Source organism: Halichondria panicea, chromosome 17 (assembly GCF_963675165.1).
Source record: "Halichondria panicea chromosome 17, odHalPani1.1, whole genome shotgun sequence".
Taxonomy (NCBI): Eukaryota; Metazoa; Porifera; class Demospongiae; order Suberitida; family Halichondriidae; genus Halichondria; species Halichondria panicea.
This window is the reverse complement of record NC_087393.1, coordinates 3,880,740-3,900,600: the sequence shown is the minus strand read 5'-3', so window position 1 is coordinate 3,900,600 and position 19,861 is coordinate 3,880,740. Positions and strand designations below refer to the sequence as shown.

The following is a 19,861-nucleotide window of genomic DNA, read 5'->3' as shown; positions in this document are numbered from 1 at the left end:
GTTGAGGTCAAATGTGGGCGCGGTCAAACGTGACGTCAGAGTAGGTACTAGTAAACATTGAATTGATGCATACACTGTAAAAAATGATTGAAAAAAAGTGTGGTGGACACACTAAAACCGTCGCATATAGCACGCTTTTTTGAAAAAGTGTGCTATATGCGACGGTTTTAGTGTGCTCACCGCACTTTTTTTTTTACAGTGTACTGGTGACTGCATGAGTCTGACTGACAGACACATGTGATTTTAGCTATGATTTTCAAGCCAGTTGAGTTTTTCCTACTCCTTCTCATCTGTTGAGCATGAAAAAAGCTGCAGTGAAGATAAAACAAGCGCTGTGGAGCCATATCTGTATGAGCGAGAAAGCCTTCCCATGCTAGTTCGAGTGGTGATGATGATGGTGACAATGAAGGCAGGATAGGAAATGTTAATTGACTAATTAGTATATAGACTAGGTCTATATGTATAAGTATACAGTCATGCAATTGAGTGTGTCAGGTGTGAATGCATGCGGTAGTACGTTGTGTAGAAATGTATTATACCAATAGAGAATCAGTGTGATGGATTTGATCCTTGATATGTGGGTGCTACAGATGGTGTACACTGCCCACAAACACAGATATGGTGAGGCAGATGAGAATGAAGTATACACCAGTAAGTTTATCAGTGTGAAAGGTATAACTTTCTTAACTAGTCGGTTGTGCTGGGGCTGGCTTGGAAGACATATAATTATACGAGTTGTTCTACCAAGCTGTGCATGCAGTATAGCTGCGATTCGTAACAAATTTCCTTCTTCTTCACATGCAGGATTATTGACTCAACCTGTATTACGTGTATTACTCTTGAGACAATTTAAAAGTTACGTTTTTGTCAATGTCGCGACAAACGTTTAAGAGAAGAAGATGCTGGGCTCAAAATTAGGTTGTATGGGATTTGACAACAGGGGGAGAGTCACCATGCATGAGTCCAAGCACTTCACACTAAATATCGACATCCTTGGTAGTTATAATTTATAATTTAGATGGGGTTTGAGTTACTATCGGTAATCTTTACATTATTAACACGTCAAGTTTTGGTTTCACTTGTCTTTGCATGACAATGAGACCCTTGCTGAAGTTATTTCCAACATGAAAATAGGAAGAGAGGTACTGCATGCATATGTAGTCTGATCAGGAGTCTCAGTTGCATGCCGGGTCTACATGCAGGAGTCACGGTATAGAGAGGTTGTCTCTTGTAAAGCATCAAGTATCAACTACAGCGAGGTATTATAATTATACATGATTGAACAAAAACAGAAGCTATTAACCTGTCTCCGTTCTCGCTTTTCCGTATACAGCGGCCGACCGGGCACTTCTCTATAGGGCTATCTCTCCATTCCATGACTCTGATCTCAGGGCCTCTCTTTTTACAGGACGATATGGCAGTTTATTTCTGAATAACTGCCTTATAGAAAACAGTTAGAATGGCTCCAGACCTCAGATCTCAGCTTCTTCCTCTTTTGGATCCCAAACTGAGCAGCAAGGGAGGTCATATCTGTGAGTTTTCACTGTACACAAAAACAGGATTCTGTTGCTTTTCAGTGAGCTCTGGTACATAGGACTTGTTTTTCCCACTCATATTTCAACTGAGAGAACTGTATGACTGCTAGATGTAAAGGAGCAACCAGCTGCAACACACTCAACACACACAGAATACATTTTACATGCAGCACAAATGCCTACTCTGACGTCACGTTTGACCGCGCCCATATTTGACCACAACAGGAAGCAAAATTTTAAGCCAGAAATTGTGTTTCTACAGTCCTGTTTCTCTGAAAAGTTAATTTTCAGAAAAATATTTTTTTGTCTCAGGGCTATTTTATACCCCACAAAGAACATTTTAAGGCAAAAAAATAAAACTTTATTTTTTCATGGTACCTTCCCTTTAAACTCTGTCTCCTGTGAAGCTGTGGCTTATGTTCTCTATTGCGTTGTCGAGAAGGTTTACACACTATTCTGAAACCAGAAGAGGCTCACATCTACCTCTACGATGACCCTATGCCATAGGCTATGGTTGCAGTTGGAAGCAGCACAAAGTCAAAGACTTGTCATAGTCTGTCAGAAACCCAGTTCAAAACATGACGACCATACAACCATCATAGAGGTAGATGAGAGCCTCTTCTGGCTTTGTGTGCAAGCCTTCTCAACACAACACCATAGAGAAGGCCACAGCTAGTTAGCTAGCTAGGCTATAAAAAGCTTCATATAGTACATGGGCGTGGACAGCCACGCCTATAATTAATTACCCATGCAATAGGTACCAGGCCGTATTTTAATCGGCCTGGATTCGAGGCTAGTATGATGCTAGCCTCTATTCCAGGCCGCTTGAACTGTTCAAGCGGCCTGGAATCGAGGCTAGTATGATGCTTGCATGTTTTGCACTGCAGAAGAAGTTCACTGCATTTTTGTCCATTAGATCTATGTCAGTATGTGTTTACTGTAGTGACGACCATTGCCTATTTACCTCGGAAAAAGTGGTTAGGTTGAAACCTGACTAACCTGACTGGTGGCTACGGCCCTGGAGTCAGACTAGTACAGTAGGCTACAGATCTACTGGATATCGCAATGGAACACATGCATGCATGTGGGGAAGGTCCCTATGAGAAACTCTGCGTGTGCATGGTGTAGATCTATAATTTTTTGTCAATCCTGCAGAATTTAATGCACATGCGCGCAGGTGAGACACACTGTACAATTGTATAATAGATCTAGAGCTAATGCGTAAAGTTGTGATTTGTGACCTTCATACTGAATTCCAAGAAGCATTACCCATACCAATGATGAATTACTCACTGTGGATCTCAGTTATTGTCATGAGCCTGGTTTGGGCTGTTGGAGGTGAGCTTATGCTAAAATAAATATAATTAAATAGATATATATATAGATACTTCTGCATGGTATTATTTATGCTATACAACTTAACTAGGTATAATTATAATGTAAAAATACATTCATTCTTCTGCCTACAAAAACTGTGCCTATGCATGCAGTTTTACACACCAGTAAATAGATTTCTGATGTACTTAAACGTGTCTAATAGCAATCTCTGTCTTAAACAAGCCATAATTATTATAAGCTTACAGCTCCAAATAGGCACTGCATGTAAAGGTGCATAATTGTATGTATTCATATAAGACCAAGTATGTATGCATGTTCAAGTGATGATATAATTATTTAAAAAAGCTGCTTAATTGGTACCATCTTGTGTGGTACTCTCTTCTACTCTGTATAATTGATTGTGTGCATGATTGTTTTTGTTGTGAAGTACGGCATTATAAGGTTATAATGATAGTATAATTATTATAAGAGCGAGATCTCATGTTATCTATTGATAATGAATGCTGTATTGTTACCGTCCCAACATGTTTGTGTTAATTGCAATTGCGAGAATTAATGAGATATAAGTCAACATTGAAAGTTTGCTTAACAAAACAGGGCTATTACTAGCTGCGATAATCAGTGTATGAAATTATTGGGTCAACGCATTAAAAGTGAAAGAAGCCAAGAAGCCTTTTAAATTTTAATTATGTGATTGATGTGGCCTACCGATAATTGTGAACTTAGAGATAATAATTATTATCAGTGTTGTATATTGTTCATGCATACAGGACAATTGAGTGGAGATGTGAGGCTGATAGATACGTCAGGTTTAACAGGAGGCAGAGGAGTTGGTAGACTGGAGGTCTACTATAGTGGACAATGGGGGACAGTGTGTCAGGATGGATTTGGTCCAGCTGGTGCACTTGTAGCTTGTCGTCAGCTTGGTTTCCTAGGTTATGTAGTATATGGAATCATACGGAAGTAAGTATATCAATACTTATGCTTGCATTAAAATAAAATGGATTACTATTATCACTCTTACGATTACAATTCCTTTACTAATATAATAGTTCTGGTGACCTAGCAGCGTCAGAATCCACTCCAACATGGTTGGACAACCTTCGCTGCAATGGTTCTGAAAGCAGACTGGATGAATGCCCACAAAATCCTACCGGAGTTCATAATTGTGACCGTTCTGATGATGTGGCATTAGTGTGTGCAATAAGTGAGTGATGTTATACACTTTCAATAGTTACATACTTCATGCATCTTACAAATTTAGATGGAGTTTTGAGACTAGTGAATCCTGCTACCACTTGGGTAGCCTCCTCTGGTAGACTGGAGTTCTTTAATATTGATCAGTGGGAGACAGTGTGTGATGACAGCTTTGGTCCAAATGATGCAAGAGTGGCTTGTCGTCAGCTAGGGTACACAGACTATACCAAGTATGGAAGAGTAGAAACATTAGGGTGAGTGCATGTACATTTATGACTAATTTTAGTGGATCCAGTTCCTCTTACTGTTCTTCCAATCTTCACCAACCATAATTATATTTATAGTACAATTAAGATAATCTTTTTCTACACTATATACAGTTTCTCCCAGCCTTCAAATTCCACTCGGACATGGCTGAATGAGCTTCGTTGCTTAGGAACTGAGAGAATACTGATAGATTGTCCCGCTAACACTATCGGAGTTGAAGATTGTACCCATACCCAAGATGTGGCCTTGGTCTGTGCTGCAAGTAAGTTAGATGATTATATGAATATAGTGAGGTGCATGCAGTATAGTAATATATGTACAGTTCCAATGCATGTGTGTATATGCATAGGGGCGGTGTATGTGGGGTGATGGTGTGTGTGTGTGTGTGTGTGTGTGTGTGTGTGTGTGTGTGTGTGTGTGTGTGTGTGTGTGTGTGTGTGTGTGTGTGTGTGTGTGTGTGTGTGCGCGTGTGCGTGTGTGTGTGCATGTGTGTGTGTGTGTTATGTACACGAATTTAATAGTTGTACCATGCATATACTATACTATAATAGGGTGCATTGGATTTGTACCCAAGGGCATAAGCCCCGTTTACATCAGACCTTTAATTTGGGTTGGAATCCGGATTAAACCTAACCGCATTCGTGTAAACGGCCCTTATCCTTAATTTAGCTGTGAGTAAGTGCAAAGGGCTTATTAACCCGAGGCGCGCTGCGGCGCCACGGGTTATATTAGTCAGTCAGTCTGTCTGTCTGTCTGTCTGTCTGTCTGTCTGTCTGTCTGTCTGTTTGTGTATTCTGAGTCTACTCACCTGGATGCGATAGCACTGTGTTTATGCCATGGATAGCCTCAAAACAACAAGGTAGTAGTTTTAAATTTGGCAGATTTTGATGTTAAAGCTTCGTTGTCGAATAAAAGTGAGCAAAAGCTAAAAATCTTGAATTTCCACGTTCGCAACTAGCTAACTACATACGGCCTTTATTAGAGGCACCCTACGTATTTATAGCTGAAGTAATCCCGTACCAAGAACAATGGAAAGGGGTCGCTAAAATAGAAAGCTAGAATTGTGTCTGGCTTGCTGTCTCTGTAGCAGACTGCTAGGTCCTAGCTACTACAGGAGCCATACTTCTCTGAGACTCTAAGCTTCTTTGCTGGGATCCACAGTGCATATGTACCACTAAAACTCAGCATCTGTTTTTATATATGGTTTCTTAATCATGTCACCAGCCGGCCGAGGGTTTGCACTTTAGTGCTCTAGTTTTGAGGTGTTGTACATATTCGTGGGTGTTTCTAGAGTAAGCCCACAGCTTCCTATCAGTCAAATGAAATTAGTGGTCATTTTACTATGTTCACTACTCAGAAAAATCTGACCCGGATTAAATCCGGATTCGACCCGGATTAGATGTGGTGTAAACAGGGCTATAGTTCAAACCAATATCTGCATGAGATATCCATGCGCGCACATTAAAAAACAATTTAGAAACTCACTATTTTTTACTGATATCATTTCTGTAGGGACTATAATTATATTCTCATACATATTTTTATTTTAAAGGATTCATAGTTTTCCTGCTGATATTCAGTATCATAACAAGTCGAGCTTCATCAAAACTACTTTGAATGATAATTATAGTCAGCCTGAGGTATTAAAGTCTCTGTATACCCTTCAGATGGAGACCTGAGGCTGGTAGGCAACTCAGGCCAAACAGGAGGCTCTTCTGGCAGACTGGAGGTCTATAATAATGAACAATGGGGGGCAGTGTGTGACGACCGCTTCAGTCCAAATGATGCAAGAGTGGCTTGTCGTCAACTAGGGTTCTTAACCTACACTCGATACGGAACAGTTGGAACGCTAGGGTGAGATAATTTATAAGATCATCATTGAGTGCATGATCAACAATTAATGTTAACCATGCATATTTCACAACTTGCATCAAATTATCAATCTTGAAGATTTACTTTATTGTACAGTTTCAATGAAATTTCATCGGACTCTCCAACATGGCTGGACGAGCTTCTTTGTTTAGGAACTGAGAGCAGACTCGTTAATTGTCCAGCTAACACTATTGGAGTTGAAGATTGCACCCACACACAAGATGTGGCCTTGATCTGTACTGCAAGTAATAATATAGTGTGACATTACTACAGTCCTTTTACGCATCAGAATGCTTGACGTTACAAAACCATGCAGTCCTTAATTTGTATTCTTCGCTGTTTTTCCCCCTCAGATGGAGACCTGAGGCTGGTAGGCAGCTCAGGCCAAACAGGAGGCTCCTCTGGCAGACTGGAGGTATATTACAATGGACAATGGGGGGCAGTGTGTGATGACAGATTCGGTATAAATGATGCAAGGGTGGCTTGTCGTCAACTAGGGTTCTCAACCTATACTCGATACGGAACAGTTGGAACACTAGGGTGAGTGTAAGCTCATCACTGAGTAGTCTCATTAACTTATACTAGCCACTCATATGACTCGCCATCGAATCATCCATCTTGAAAAGTTACTTTGTTGTATGCATGCATGCACATGTATATATAGTTTCAATGAAATCTTATCGGACTCTCCAACATGGTTGGACGAGCTTCGTTGCTCAGGAACTGAGAGCAGACTCATTAATTGTCCTGCTAACACTATCGGAGTTGAAGATTGCACCCACACACAAGATGTGGCCTTAATGTGCAGTTCTACAGGTTAGAGTTGCCAATCTATGCTATATATAGTATCAAGTATTAATGTTGGCCAAGACATATTACATAGCTTGGTGATTGGCATATTACTGCAATGACCTATATAGCTATGTATTTACCTGAAATACAAATGATACATGCATGTTAGTGACACCTAATTACCTGACATTTACAATTGTATTACAGTACCTACTCTCTCGTCATCCAACATCATACCAATCATCAGCATTGGTGTAACTGTTCCTATCGTCGTCATTATCATCATAGCTGTGATTATCATCTTGTTCTGTATTTGCATAAGAAGAAGACATCGCCTGGCTCACCTTCCACCCAGGACTCCTGTAGTCAATAATGCTACGCCGAAAGCTGCAAATATACAAAATACAGCCTATCCCATGCAATCCATGGACCAAAATCTCCAATACATGAATCAGGCCCCCCCTCAAGATATGTATGCACCTCAACCAGTTGACCCCTACTCAACTGGACAATATGCTGATCCCTCGTACCCGTACCCTCACACTGAATCCTACCCCTCTGGACCACAGTCCCCTGCCCTGTATCCTGCTCAGTACTTGGCTGGCGGAGAAGCCCCTCCAGCATATCTGAACTAAGAGTGGGTACCGCGCCCACCAAGTAGTATATTCACTGACAGTATTGAACTTTAGGCTGACGTATTAACTATAAATGTAGCATAGATTTAATTCTCCTCATTATTTCAATTGATATAGTTATCTTTAGGATAAGCCCTCACATATACACCCAATGCATGCTACATGCTAATAACACTTGGCTGGCTATATATAGATATACATGATGTATATAACTTAATGATCTTTACCAAAACCCCTATTATTGTGTGGCCAAATATGTTGACTGAAGGGAGATACAGTACACTTAGTAGTTCCTGAAAATACATTATATATACACAGTAGACTCTCGTTATTCGGCCACCCTTGGGAGTTCAACTTGGTTGGAATAGCAAGGTGGCTATATTTCAGAAAATAGCCGCTGAAAATAGCCGCGGCTAAAAAACGACCTTACCTAGAATCTATTAATTTTGTGGTTCTGTCTCGAGGTTAATGAAGGATAACGAACCATTCTGCCCTCTAGTGCAACAACCAAAGAGGGCGGATTTTTTTGTACATATTATTTGGCAAATGCCAAGTGCCAACACACAACCGGGTGCACGCCTAGACATTGCAGCCAATGGAGTATGGGAGGCTCCTTTGAAAGAACCATTTTTTTATGTTAGGGTATTTAACCCACACGCTGCATCCAACAGACACGCCGACCCACACACAGTCTACCGCAAACATGAATTAATTAAAAAAGGGCCTACAAACAAAGAATTCTAGACATTGAACAGGCATCCTTCTCCCCTCTAGTACTCTCTGCAACGGGAGGCCTAGCACGTGAAGCAACAACCTTCTACAAGAGACTCGCCTCCATGCTATCATCCAAATGGGACCAATCGTACAGCAGCACACTATCCTGGCTCCGTCGCCGACTAACCTTTTCCCTCCTAAGATCATCCATTCAAGCTATTAGAGGGTCCAGATCGTCATGTGGACACCCCTTCAGAGTTGGGGCTATCGACCTGGTGATGTCGGAGGCCCACCTCCACCAATTAACTGAACCTTTGTATGTAACCTTCCATTTTATGTTTGTACCCTTTACCTTTCTTTTTGCTTTGTCCCTTTGTCAATTTCACATTGTTTATTTTGAAAAAAAAAATTATCACGCTATGCATGTAAAAAACGCGCCGCAATAAATGTAGGGGCGTAAAATCGCGTGCGCGGTCTCATTTTTTTATGTGCTCTTCAGTGGCTGATCCAGAGGGGGTTCTTTGGGTTCAATTGAACCTCCCTTTGAGAAAGAAGTGAGTGGGAGGCTCAAGCAACTAGTTAGCAAGTTGTTCCTTTCTTACTAGCTTTCACATGCACTTCTCACTTACCTTTAGTCCTTGTTAGTCCTGCGAAACTTTGTCTGTGCAGTTTCAGTGACTATGAAGGCTATAGTGCATGCAGACTGCTTATGAAAAGTGATGACCTTTTTTTTAGTTCAGTGTGTTAATATTAGCGCATGCTCACTGTTTCGAAGAAGTGACAATCTTTTTTTTAACGGTCCTTGACCCGCTCAGAGCCCTGGAACCCCCCTTTCAAGAATCCTAGATCCGCCACTGCTCTTGAGCACCCCCCTGCCTCAATATCTAGAAACGCCCATGAGCAAAGGACCCTAGCAGTGAAGGCTGCGATAGAAAGTAGGAATTACCTGTGGGGTGAAAAATATACTTTGGGTATTTATATACATGTAATTATCTGACTATACATGTATAAATCAGAGATACCAAAATTTCGGTATTACTATGCTGTACAAACGTTTATTGTCCTGATTAGTCTAACGTACCAATGAAGCATAATTATAGCAATCCTATTCGAAAGTACTTTTTGTTAGTGCATATTCATTAAATATTCACACACCTCAAAATCAATATAAACGTTTTAACTTTCCCGAACCATACGAAAATACATACGTTATATACATATACTATATACGGTAGTGACTTAAGGTATACAAAGAAGGATCCGCTGCTCCACAGAAAGTAAAAGCTACTTAAGATTCCTATCATAAAACAGAAACCAAAGCTACGATGTCGTACTATATATACTTACATATACCAACCACCAACACATGCAATTAAGTATAATTGTGTTGATGTTATTATACTACCAATTCTCAAGTACGTGCATGGCTGTATAAACACACAAAGTAAACCGTAATGCTATAAACACGAAAGTGTAAGTGGAATAATTATAGTTATATGGAGGTGGCCCAGAACTAACATTCGGGAAAGTATAAAGGCATGCAATCCAATTAAATCCAATACAAGAGTTAATCTACAACTTTACTGGTTTTGAGATCAACGTACAATGCAATTGCTACTATTTGCTGTTGTGCTGGCTGTAACACATCAAGGACACTGCTTTACAGACTTCAGACAAGACTGGGACAATATTTTGTATGTCAGATCAGACAATGGATTGAACACGATATGCCCAAGGCAACCATGTGAGACACTGGACCATTACGCAAACGTAAGTCATTTGAACAACACAAAGTTCATGTTCATGCCAGGATTGCACACTCTCAGTAAAAACTTTCGTATTGACTCTCTTATGAATATTGAACTCGATAGTATGAAGGATAGCAGAAATGAGACAGAGATTGTAAAAATTCAGTGTTATAAAGCAGCAGGATTTATGTTTAAAAACGTAAACTTTATCACTATCAAAAATCTGCAAATCTCTGCATGTGGTCAAAATATACCAGTTAGTACTTACAGCGAATTAGGGCACTTTCAAGCGGCAGTTGCTCTTAAGGATGTAACTGCTCTAACAATGCAATCGATAACCATTCGCGACAGTAATGGATACGGGATAGCTGCTGAGGGACTGTATGGATACTCAATAATGGAGGACTGCCTACTGGTGAACAACACTGGTAGCGAAAAATTCTTTGGGGGTAATTTTGTACTAAAATACTATGAAGATTGTCCAAACGAGCGGATTTATGTGAGAATTATGAGATGTAAATTTTTGAATGGAAGTGCACAACATATCAAACATGACTCATATACCAAACGTCAAACCAAAGCAACTGGCATATCTTTGTTTCTTTCGTGCACAAATGTTACTATTCACATGTCAGAGGTGCAACTAAAATACAATAAAGCATACAGCTTTTCCAGTAAAGGAGGAAACCTTTTCATTCTGCTCGGAAACGCCAAACAATATACGAGCAATACGGTCATTGTGGAGAATAGTAACGTTGTCAAGGGAACAGCAGTTATGGGTGGAGGAGCATACGTTAGATTCAAGCAGCCTCCCCAAGAACCTGACAACATAACAGTTGCATGCGAAAACTATGTTAGTTTTAGAAATGTAAACTTTACTAGTAACAGTGGTAAAGTTAGAGGAGGTGCTCTGTACATATTGTTCGAAACAGCGAGCATGTACAAGTCTTGTCCTAAAGGAACTGTTGAAATAGACGGCTGTTACTTTGTAGACAATATTTTAAATGCTTCCGAAGCAGACAGTGGTCTAGCTATCAACATATATTGCTATCTGATTAACGGAGTGGAAGCAACATCTCTTCCTTTCAATACAGTTATCATTGCTCGAAGTCACTTTCTGAGAAACAAACTTTTAACGCAGACAGAAAATAGTCAAGATCTAATTTCCGGAGGAGCTACTGTCTTCATTAGTAAACAGAGAAGACAAACATTTATCAATGACTCTAGCTTTGTAAATAACAGCATAACGGCCATTTCTGCTTTCAGATCAAATATTGTGTTCAGTGGCATTGTGACCATAACAAATAATACAGGCCTTGATGGTGGGGGCCTAGTTCTCTGTCAAAGTTCGTACATTTTGTTCAGCCCAAATACCACTGTGACATTTGAAAATAACAAAGCTATTTTATCTGGAGGAGGCATATACGCAGAAGATCAGTGCTTACAATCTAAGCCACTGTGTTTTTATCAAGTGCACATTGCTAGCAATTCGTTACCTAACCATCAAAATAAGCAAATATTGGACACCATTCATGTGGTAATGATCAACAACACTGCTGGATACGCTGGAAGTCAGATATTTGGAGGGTTTATGGATAAATGCCATACAACATTTGGCATCAATAGTACGCTAGTTTACAAAAAAATTTTTAATGAAGTTTCATGGCAATGGAACAAATCTAATCTCTCCTATGTGACCTCATTTCCAAAACATATTTGCTTTTGTGCAGGAAAAAAAATTAATTGTGAAAAAAACAACAGAAGTATCCATCAAACCATATATCCAGGTCAATTGTTCGATGTGTCTCTTGTTGCTGTGGGACAATTTAACAATCCTGTTCCAGCTACTATCTTGATCTTGGCCAACATCTCAAGAGGGAAACCTTACCATCATACTATCAAAGCTGAATGCAGTACCATAACACTGACATCAGGACAAAATACTACTACAAGAGAGGGAAAAGTAGTAATTCTCATACAATCAGACTCTGGTGCCCTAGGAGGAACTTACTCACGATCGATAAACATAACATATCGAAACTGTCCATTGGGAACTGTAATAAATAAAACAACTGGCTTTTGTTATTGGTCTTCCGAAGACAGTACTTATAACGCTAGTGACCAAACTATTCAAAAACCAGGCTTAACATGGATAGGTTACCATAACGATACTGATACTGACTCCAAAATTGGAAATGGTTTCATAAAGTTTTCATACTGTCCACAGCTGTATTGTGACTATAATGTAATATCTATAAACATCAGTGAAACATTCGATCCAGATCAGCAATGTCGAAGAGACAGAACCGGAATTTTATGTGGAGCATGTAGGACGCCATACAGCTCAGCCATAAGTTCAACCAAGTGTGTCCAGTGTTCAGACCATAGTATTACATACCGGCTTCTCCTTCTGCTAGGCCCTCTAGTGGTTGCAGTTCTAGCTCTGCTCTTCATGCTTTGGTGTAATGTGACCATCACAGACGGAACAATAAATGGATTCCTATTCTACACTAGTATGTTTCATGTTAGCGAGGAATTATTCTTACATCCTTTGCAATGGTCTTCTGCCTTATCCAGCCTGGTGGCTTGGTTCAACTTGTATATAGGCATGAGTGTGTGCTTTTACAATGGTTTCGATGTTTTTGGACAAGTCATCTTGAATTTGTTTGTCCCTCTATTTGTTTGGATAGGATTAGGACTACTGATTCTTATTAGCTCAAAATCAAGTCGGATTACTCGATTTGTTGGTAAGAATGCTGTGAAAGTGCTGGCTACAATCATACTACTTTCCTACACCACAATTCTTCAAGCTGAAGTGGCTGTGTTTTCCTGCTCAACGATACAATATCCTAACAATACCAGTAAGCAACACTGGTTACCCGACGGTAATGTATTGTGTTGGCAAGGGAAGCACCTAGGTCTGGTGGTGATTGGTGTTTTGTTTGGAATAGCTACTGTTCTGTATACTATAATGCTCCTCTTTATTCAACCATTGCAAAGGTATTCTCATGTGAGAGGACTGAGATGGGTGGCTAAACTAAAGCCATTTTTTGACGCTTACACTAGCCCTCATGTGATCAAGCATCGCTATCGATTCTGGACTGGGCTGTTACTCTTATTTAGAATGATTAGTAGTATTTGGTTTGCTGTTACCTCAAAGAACAACGAGTACAAGGACTATGGGGTAGCATTGACAGTAATATGCATCCTTATTTTGAGTATTATTGTTTTTCTTGGAGGAATCTACAAACAACAGTGGTTGAATATTCTCAATGCTTCGTTTTATACAAATCTAACCATTTTGTCATTTTTTTCATTTTATTCGGCTACAAGACAACCTGAATTTAGTGGAAGAGGCAACGAAACACAAATCACTGCCACTTACACTTCACTAGTCATAGCCTTTGTGACGTTTCTGTTCATTCTCACCTACCATGTGTACAAACGTCTGAAAGAGACCAGTCTGCTCGCTCGCTGTGTGGGAAGTATTCAGGGGACTCGATGTTGGAGAGCAGCTGTCGAACACTGGAACAGAGGCAGGATACAATACGTAAGGCTGCCCCAAGAAGACCCTCAGGTTCAAGAAATGAACAATGATTTCAATGGCGAAAGACAGCTCGACGAGAATTATAACTGGGAGAGAGAGCTAGATGTACAAGACAGAGAGCTCAATTCTGAAGATGATCATGTTCCAAAACCTGATTCACAAGAAGAAAGCTGCGAGCCAAGATCAAGTGAAGAAACCAACTAAAGTTTATTTAGATACATTGTAGCTATCCATACACACTTGTGTGAAATACTGCATTAGACATAAAAAACAGAAAGTACTTACTAGTATAAACATTTCATAATGTAAATGCAACAACATTGCAAAGTGCATATACTTGACAATGACTAATAATTATATTGAAAGATATGCCAAACTATAATATTATTGTGCCTAAAAGGCCACAAACAAAGACGCTGTACAAACATGACTTCACTAGTGGTCATGGTTGATTGCACTTCAAGTTTTAACTTCTGCCAACCAACTTGAAATCCTCTGTATTGCAGGTACCATTATTAGATCAAACATGTTATCAGTCACACATGTACAGAGCACATTACAAACAAGGAGTGTGGTTAAGATGTTAGTGAATCCGCAAAAAAGGACCGCAATACTATTCAGATTAAGACCAGGAAGACGCTCCATCCCCTCATCTGCTCTTGACCGTATACATGTATATAGGGTGTAAATTTGGCGAGGAAATGAAGGTAGAGATCACACACAAAAATAACTTTACCAACGTGTTAGGAATGCGCATAATAATATACATGTACTTCAATACTCTGTACACTTTAATGCTCCCTTTTATTCAACCGCGCGCTACAAATATTTTCATGTGAGAGGACGAAGATGAGTGGCAAACTAAAGCCATTTTTTACGCTTACACTAGCCCACATTTGATTAAACATCACTATCGATTCTGGACTGGACTGTATACTCTTATTTAGAATGATTTGGTTTGCTATGACCTCCAAGAATAATGAGTACAAATACTATGGGGTAGCATTGACAGTAATGCATCCTAATTTTTACTTTCTTGTGGGAATCTATACCAAAACTGTGGTTGAATATTCTTAATGCTTTGTTTTACACAAATCTATATAGTTATAGTTAACCATTTTGTCATTTTTCTCTTTCCGTTCAACTACAAAACAACCTGAATTTAGTGGACAAGGCAATAATACACAATTCACTGCCAGTGAATTGTATTATTATTATTATCTTTACTATAGTCACAGCCTTTGACATTTCTTTTCATTATCTCCTACCACGTGTATAGATGTACAAGAGAGAGAGCATTCTGAAGATAATCATGTCCACAAGATCTGATTCACGAGGAGAAAACAGTGAGCCAAGATCAAGTGAAGATACCAACTGAGAAACTAAAGATACATTGTAGCTATATCTAGAGAGTGTAGACACATTTGTGTCAAGTACTGCATTATAGAAATAGAAATAGAAAACAAAATGTACTTACAAGTATATACATAATGTAAATTGCAACAACATTGCAAAGTGCATACTTGTTATTCCTCGAGGAATACGATTAAGCTGACTGCGTGCGTATGTGTGTGTGGGTGTGTCTATTCCAGCCGTAACTATACTCCGCAGTTGCAATGCGACGAAAACTAACAGTTTCTATATATAGGCTTCTAGCCACTCTTGGATTTTGACTTACCGCTGAGGAGGCGTTGCTCCATAGAAAGTATAAGCTACATACCAATTATAATAACACAAACCATGCATGTAACGTACTAGAGTGTTATACTAGATTTACTATACTAAACAGAAGACTGATAATACTGTACATCCTGCATGGTAATACCAACTACCAACACATGTAATTAAATAATGTGGATGTGTTTATGCATGTTATTACTGCATGCCAGTTCTCCAGTACATGCTGGTTGTACAAACACGCACTGACAAAAGTAAGCCATAATAATAATCATATAATAAAATTATTATTTGCAAATTATAATAAACAAGAAAAATAACAGCAAGCGAAGAACAATTATATGGGGGCTCAGAACTAACATTTAGGAAACAAAAATATAAAGGCTGTGAAAGTGTGTAGATCTACCATAAACTTAGTTGATAACTTTACTAGTTATGTAAAATGCAATTGCTACTATTTGCTGTTGTGTTGGCTATAACACACCAAGGAGACTGCTTCACAGACTTCAGACAAGACTGGGACAGTATTTTGTACGTCAGACCAGACAATGGATCGAACACGACATGCCCAAGGCAACCATGCAAGACATTGAACCAATATGCAAATGTAAGTCATTTGAACAACACACAGTTCATTTTCATGCCAGGATTGCACACTTTGAGTTTAAGCTTTCAAATTTCCAATCTTGTGAGCATCACATTCAGTGTAGCAGAAAAAACAGCATACATTCGTTGTACTGTAGCAGCGGGATTTATTTTTCAGAACATCGATACTCTCACTATTGGAAACCTTACCATCTCATCATGTGGACAAAAAACATCCAACAAAAGTTTTTTTAGTCATTTTAGTTTAATCTCCTTTCAAGTCGCAGTTGCTCTTAAGGATGTGACTGCTCTAACAATGCAATCGATAACCATTCAACACAGTAATGGGTACGGGATAGCTGCTCAAGGACTGTATGGAAACTCAACAATGGAGGACTGCCTACTGGTGAACAACACTGGTAGGGACGATCACAGCGGAAGGTATGTCGGAGGTAATTTTGTATTAAAGTACGAAGACTGTCCACTGGAACACACTCAGGAGCAAATACAAGTGAGAATTAGTAGTTCAAGTTTTTTGAATGGAAATGCAAGTTTATACCTCAAAAAAAGTTCTCTTGACACTTACGTTATATCACAAATTAGAGCTACTGGAATTTCTTTGTTACTATCCTGTACAAACATAAGTATTATCCTGAGTGACGTAACATTAAATTCCAACGAAGCACATGGCAACTCAAGCAAAGGTGGCAACCTTTACATCCTGTTTGAAAATGCCAAAGAATACTTGGGCAATAGTGTTCTTGTGGAGAATAGCAAGATCGAAAATGGCAGCGCTATTTTGGGAGGGGGTGCTTACTTCATTGCTAGGACACCAACACAAGAGAGGACACGAAGCAGGCACCAGCAGAAGACCGAGTGTGAACACGGGAATCATGTTACATTCAGAAATACCATGTTCAATAGCAACATAGGTCAAGTAAGAGGAGGTGCAATGTATTTATTGTTTCAGGAAAATAACTGGGAAAAATCTTGTTCCAATGTATCCATCGAAATTGACAAATGTAACTTCACAAACAACATACTAAATGCTTCTAGGACAGATAGTGGAGTGGCAATCAACATATACAACCATATAATCAAAGGGGTAGGAGTACCTTCTTTTCCACACTACAAAGTGAATATCACGGGATGTAGCTTCAGTAATAACAAGCTATTGACACGCAAATCTAATACACGAAATTTAATTGCAGGAGGAGCAACTGTTTACATCAATAAACAGAGAAGAGTAACATTTATCAGTGACTCTAGCTTTGTAAACAACGAAATAACAGCCATTTCCGCTTTCAATTCTATTTTATTGTTCAGTGGGATTGTGAACATAACAAATAATAAAGGCCTTAATGGTGGGGGCCTAGTTCTCTGTCAGTCTTCGTACGTTTTTTTTGCCCCAAATACCACCGTGACATTTGAAAATAACTACGCTCTTTTATCTGGAGGAGGAATATACGTAGAAGATCAGTGCCTACAATCTGAGCCACTGTGTTTTTATCAAGTGTACCATCATAAAACTTCATTAAATAATACTGAAAAACCGTTAATATTGGACACTATTCACGTGGTAATGATCAACAACAATGCTGGGTATGCAGGAAGTCAGATATTCGGAGGGTTTATGGATCAATGCTATACAACATATTTCAGAAAGAGTATGCAAGTTTACAACAATGTTTTTAACGAATCTTCATGGCAATGGAACAAAACAAATGATAAATCCTATGTGACTTCTTTTCCAAAACATATTTGCTTTTGTGAGACCGATTTAACGATCAATTATACAAACAAAAGTATCGATCAAACCATATATCCTGGTCAACCATTTAACGTGTCTCTAGTTGCCGTGGGACAATTTAACAATCCAGTTCCAGCTACTATCATGGCCAACATCTCATCAAGAGGAAACCCTTACCACTATACTATCAAAGCAGAATGCAGTAACTTAACACTAAAAGTGCAATCAGGAAAAAATACTACAGGAGAAGACAAAGTGGAAATTCTCGTACAATCGGAAACTGGGACCCTAGGAGGAAGCTACTTACGATGGATTAACATAAAATACCGAAACTGCCCATTGGGAACTATATTAAACAAAGCAACTGGCTTTTGTTACTGGTCTGCTGGAGACAGTACTTATAATGCTAGTGACCAAACTATTAAAAAACCAGGCTTAACATGGATAGGTTACCATAATGACACTGATTCCAAAATTGGAAATGGTTTCATAAAGTTTTCATACTGTCCCCAGCTTTATTGTGACTACAATGTAACATCTATAAACATCAGTGAAACATTCGATCCAGATCAGCAATGTCGAGGAAACAGACACGGAATTTTGTGCGGAGCGTGTAAGAAGCCATACAGCTCGGCCATAAGTTCAACTAAGTGTGTCCAGTGTTCAGACCACAGCATTATATACCGGCTTCTCCTTCTGCTAGGCTCTCTAGTGATTGCAGTTCTAGCTCTGCTCTTCATGCTTTGGTGTAATGTGACCATCACAGACGGAACAATAAATGGATTCCTATTCTACACTAGTATGTTTCATGTTAGCGAGGAATTGTTCTTGCATCCTTTGCAATGGTCTTCCTACTTATCCAGCCTGGTGGCTTGGTTCAACTTGTATATAGGCATGAGTGTGTGCTTTTACAATGGTTTTAATGTTTTTGGACAAGTCATCTTGAATTTGTTTGTCCCTTTGTTTGTTTGGACAGGATTAGGACTATTGATTCTTATTAGCTCAAAATCCAGTCAGATTACTCGATTTGTTGGTAAGAATGCTGTGAAAGTGCTGGCTACAATCATACTACTTTCCTACACCACAATTCTTCAAGCTGAAGTGGCTGTGTTTTCCTGCTCAACGATACAATATCCTAACAATACCAGTAAGCAACACTGGTTACCCGACGGTAATGTATTGTGTTGGCAAGGGAAGCACCTAGCTCTGGTGGTGATTGGTGTTTTGTTTGGAATAGCTACTGTTCTGTACACTTTAATGCTCCTCTTTATTCAACCATTGCAAAGATATTCTCATGTGAGAGGACTGAGATGGGTGGCTAAACTAAAGCCATTTTTTGACGCTTACACTAGCCCTCATGTGATCAAGCATCGCTATCGATTCTGGACTGGACTGTTACTTTTCATTAGAATGATTAGTAGTATTTGGTTTGCTGTTACCTCAAAGAACAACGAGTACAAGGACTATGGGGTAGCATTGACAGTAATATGCATCCTTATTTTGAGTATTATTGTTTTTCTTGGAGGAATCTACAAACAACAGTGGTTGAATATTCTCAATGCTTCGTTTTACACAAATCTAACCATTTTGTCATTTTTTTCCTTTTATTCGGCTACAAGACAACCTGAATTTAGTGGAAGAGGCAATGAAACACAATTCACTGCCACTTACACTTCACTAGTCATAGCCTTTGTGACGTTCCTGTTCATTCTCTCCTACCATGTGCACAAACGTCTGAAAGAGACCGGTCTGCTCGCTCGCTGTGTGGGAAGAATCCAGGAGACTCGATGTTGGAGAGCTGTCGACAAAGGCAGAATACAATACGTAAGGCTGCCCCAAGAAGACCTTCAGGATCGAGAATTGAACAATGATTTCAATGGAGAGAGACAACTCGACGAGAATTATAACTGGGAGAGAGAGCTAGATGTACAAGACAGAGAGCTCAATTTTGAAGATGATCATGTTCCAAGACCAGATTCACGAGAAGAAAGCAGCGAACCAATATCAAGTGGAAATGCCAACTAGAAACTATAAAGATACATTGTAGCTATCTATAGAGAATACACACACACTTGTGTCAAGTACTACATTAGATACAGAAAGTACTTACTAATATAAACATTTCATAATGTAAATGATACACATTGCAACAACATTGCAAAGTGCACACTACATTAGCACAAAATGCATATTATTATTCACAA

At 39.3% G+C, this 19,861-nt stretch overlaps 2 protein-coding genes and 1 long non-coding RNA gene across 4 annotated transcripts; 2 read left to right on the top strand and 1 right to left on the bottom strand.

The window, feature by feature from the left end:
* Positions 1-1,217: 1,217 nt before the first annotated feature.
* LOC135351357 (uncharacterized) lies at positions 1,218-1,911 on the bottom strand. Its single transcript, XR_010399439.1, has 2 exons — positions 1,304-1,911; positions 1,218-1,249 (listed from the first exon to the last, which is right to left on the bottom strand). It is a non-coding gene; the product is annotated as an uncharacterized LOC135351357 (long non-coding RNA).
* Positions 1,912-2,712: 801 nt separating this feature from the next.
* On the top strand, positions 2,713-7,773 carry LOC135351354 (neurotrypsin-like). Of its 2 annotated transcripts, XM_064550344.1 has the most exons (10): positions 2,713-2,873; positions 3,644-3,836; positions 3,926-4,080; positions 4,138-4,324; positions 4,451-4,599; positions 6,005-6,191; positions 6,306-6,454; positions 6,563-6,749; positions 6,874-7,025; positions 7,209-7,768. In XM_064550344.1, exons 1-10 carry the CDS (start codon positions 2,753-2,755, stop codon positions 7,634-7,636), a joined length of 1,908 nt encoding a protein of 635 aa, XP_064406414.1. In that variant the 5' UTR covers positions 2,713-2,752; the 3' UTR covers positions 7,637-7,768. The 2 variants fall into 2 exon arrangements, with proteins under 2 accessions (XP_064406414.1, XP_064406415.1); XM_064550345.1 differs by lacking the exons at positions 6,005-6,191; positions 6,306-6,454 and having other exon boundaries at positions 7,209-7,773.
* Positions 7,774-9,714: 1,941 nt separating this feature from the next.
* On the top strand, positions 9,715-14,171 carry LOC135351352 (uncharacterized). The gene has a single exon (XM_064550341.1). It carries the CDS (start codon positions 9,956-9,958, stop codon positions 13,847-13,849), a length of 3,894 nt encoding a protein of 1,297 aa, XP_064406411.1. The 5' UTR covers positions 9,715-9,955; the 3' UTR covers positions 13,850-14,171.
* Positions 14,172-19,861: the final 5,690 nt, after the last annotated feature.

Coding starts and splice junctions, on each gene's coding strand:
- LOC135351354 (XM_064550344.1), top strand. CDS start 2,753: ATGCGTAAAGTTGTGATTTGTGACCTTCATACTGAATTCCAAGAAGCA. Junction 3,837..3,925: donor GTATATGGAATCATACGGAA/GTAAGTATATCA, acceptor CTAATATAATAG/TTCTGGTGACCTAGCAGCGT. Junction 6,750..6,873: donor GGAACAGTTGGAACACTAGG/GTGAGTGTAAGC, acceptor ATGTATATATAG/TTTCAATGAAATCTTATCGG.
- LOC135351352 (XM_064550341.1), top strand. CDS start 9,956: ATGCAATTGCTACTATTTGCTGTTGTGCTGGCTGTAACACATCAAGGA.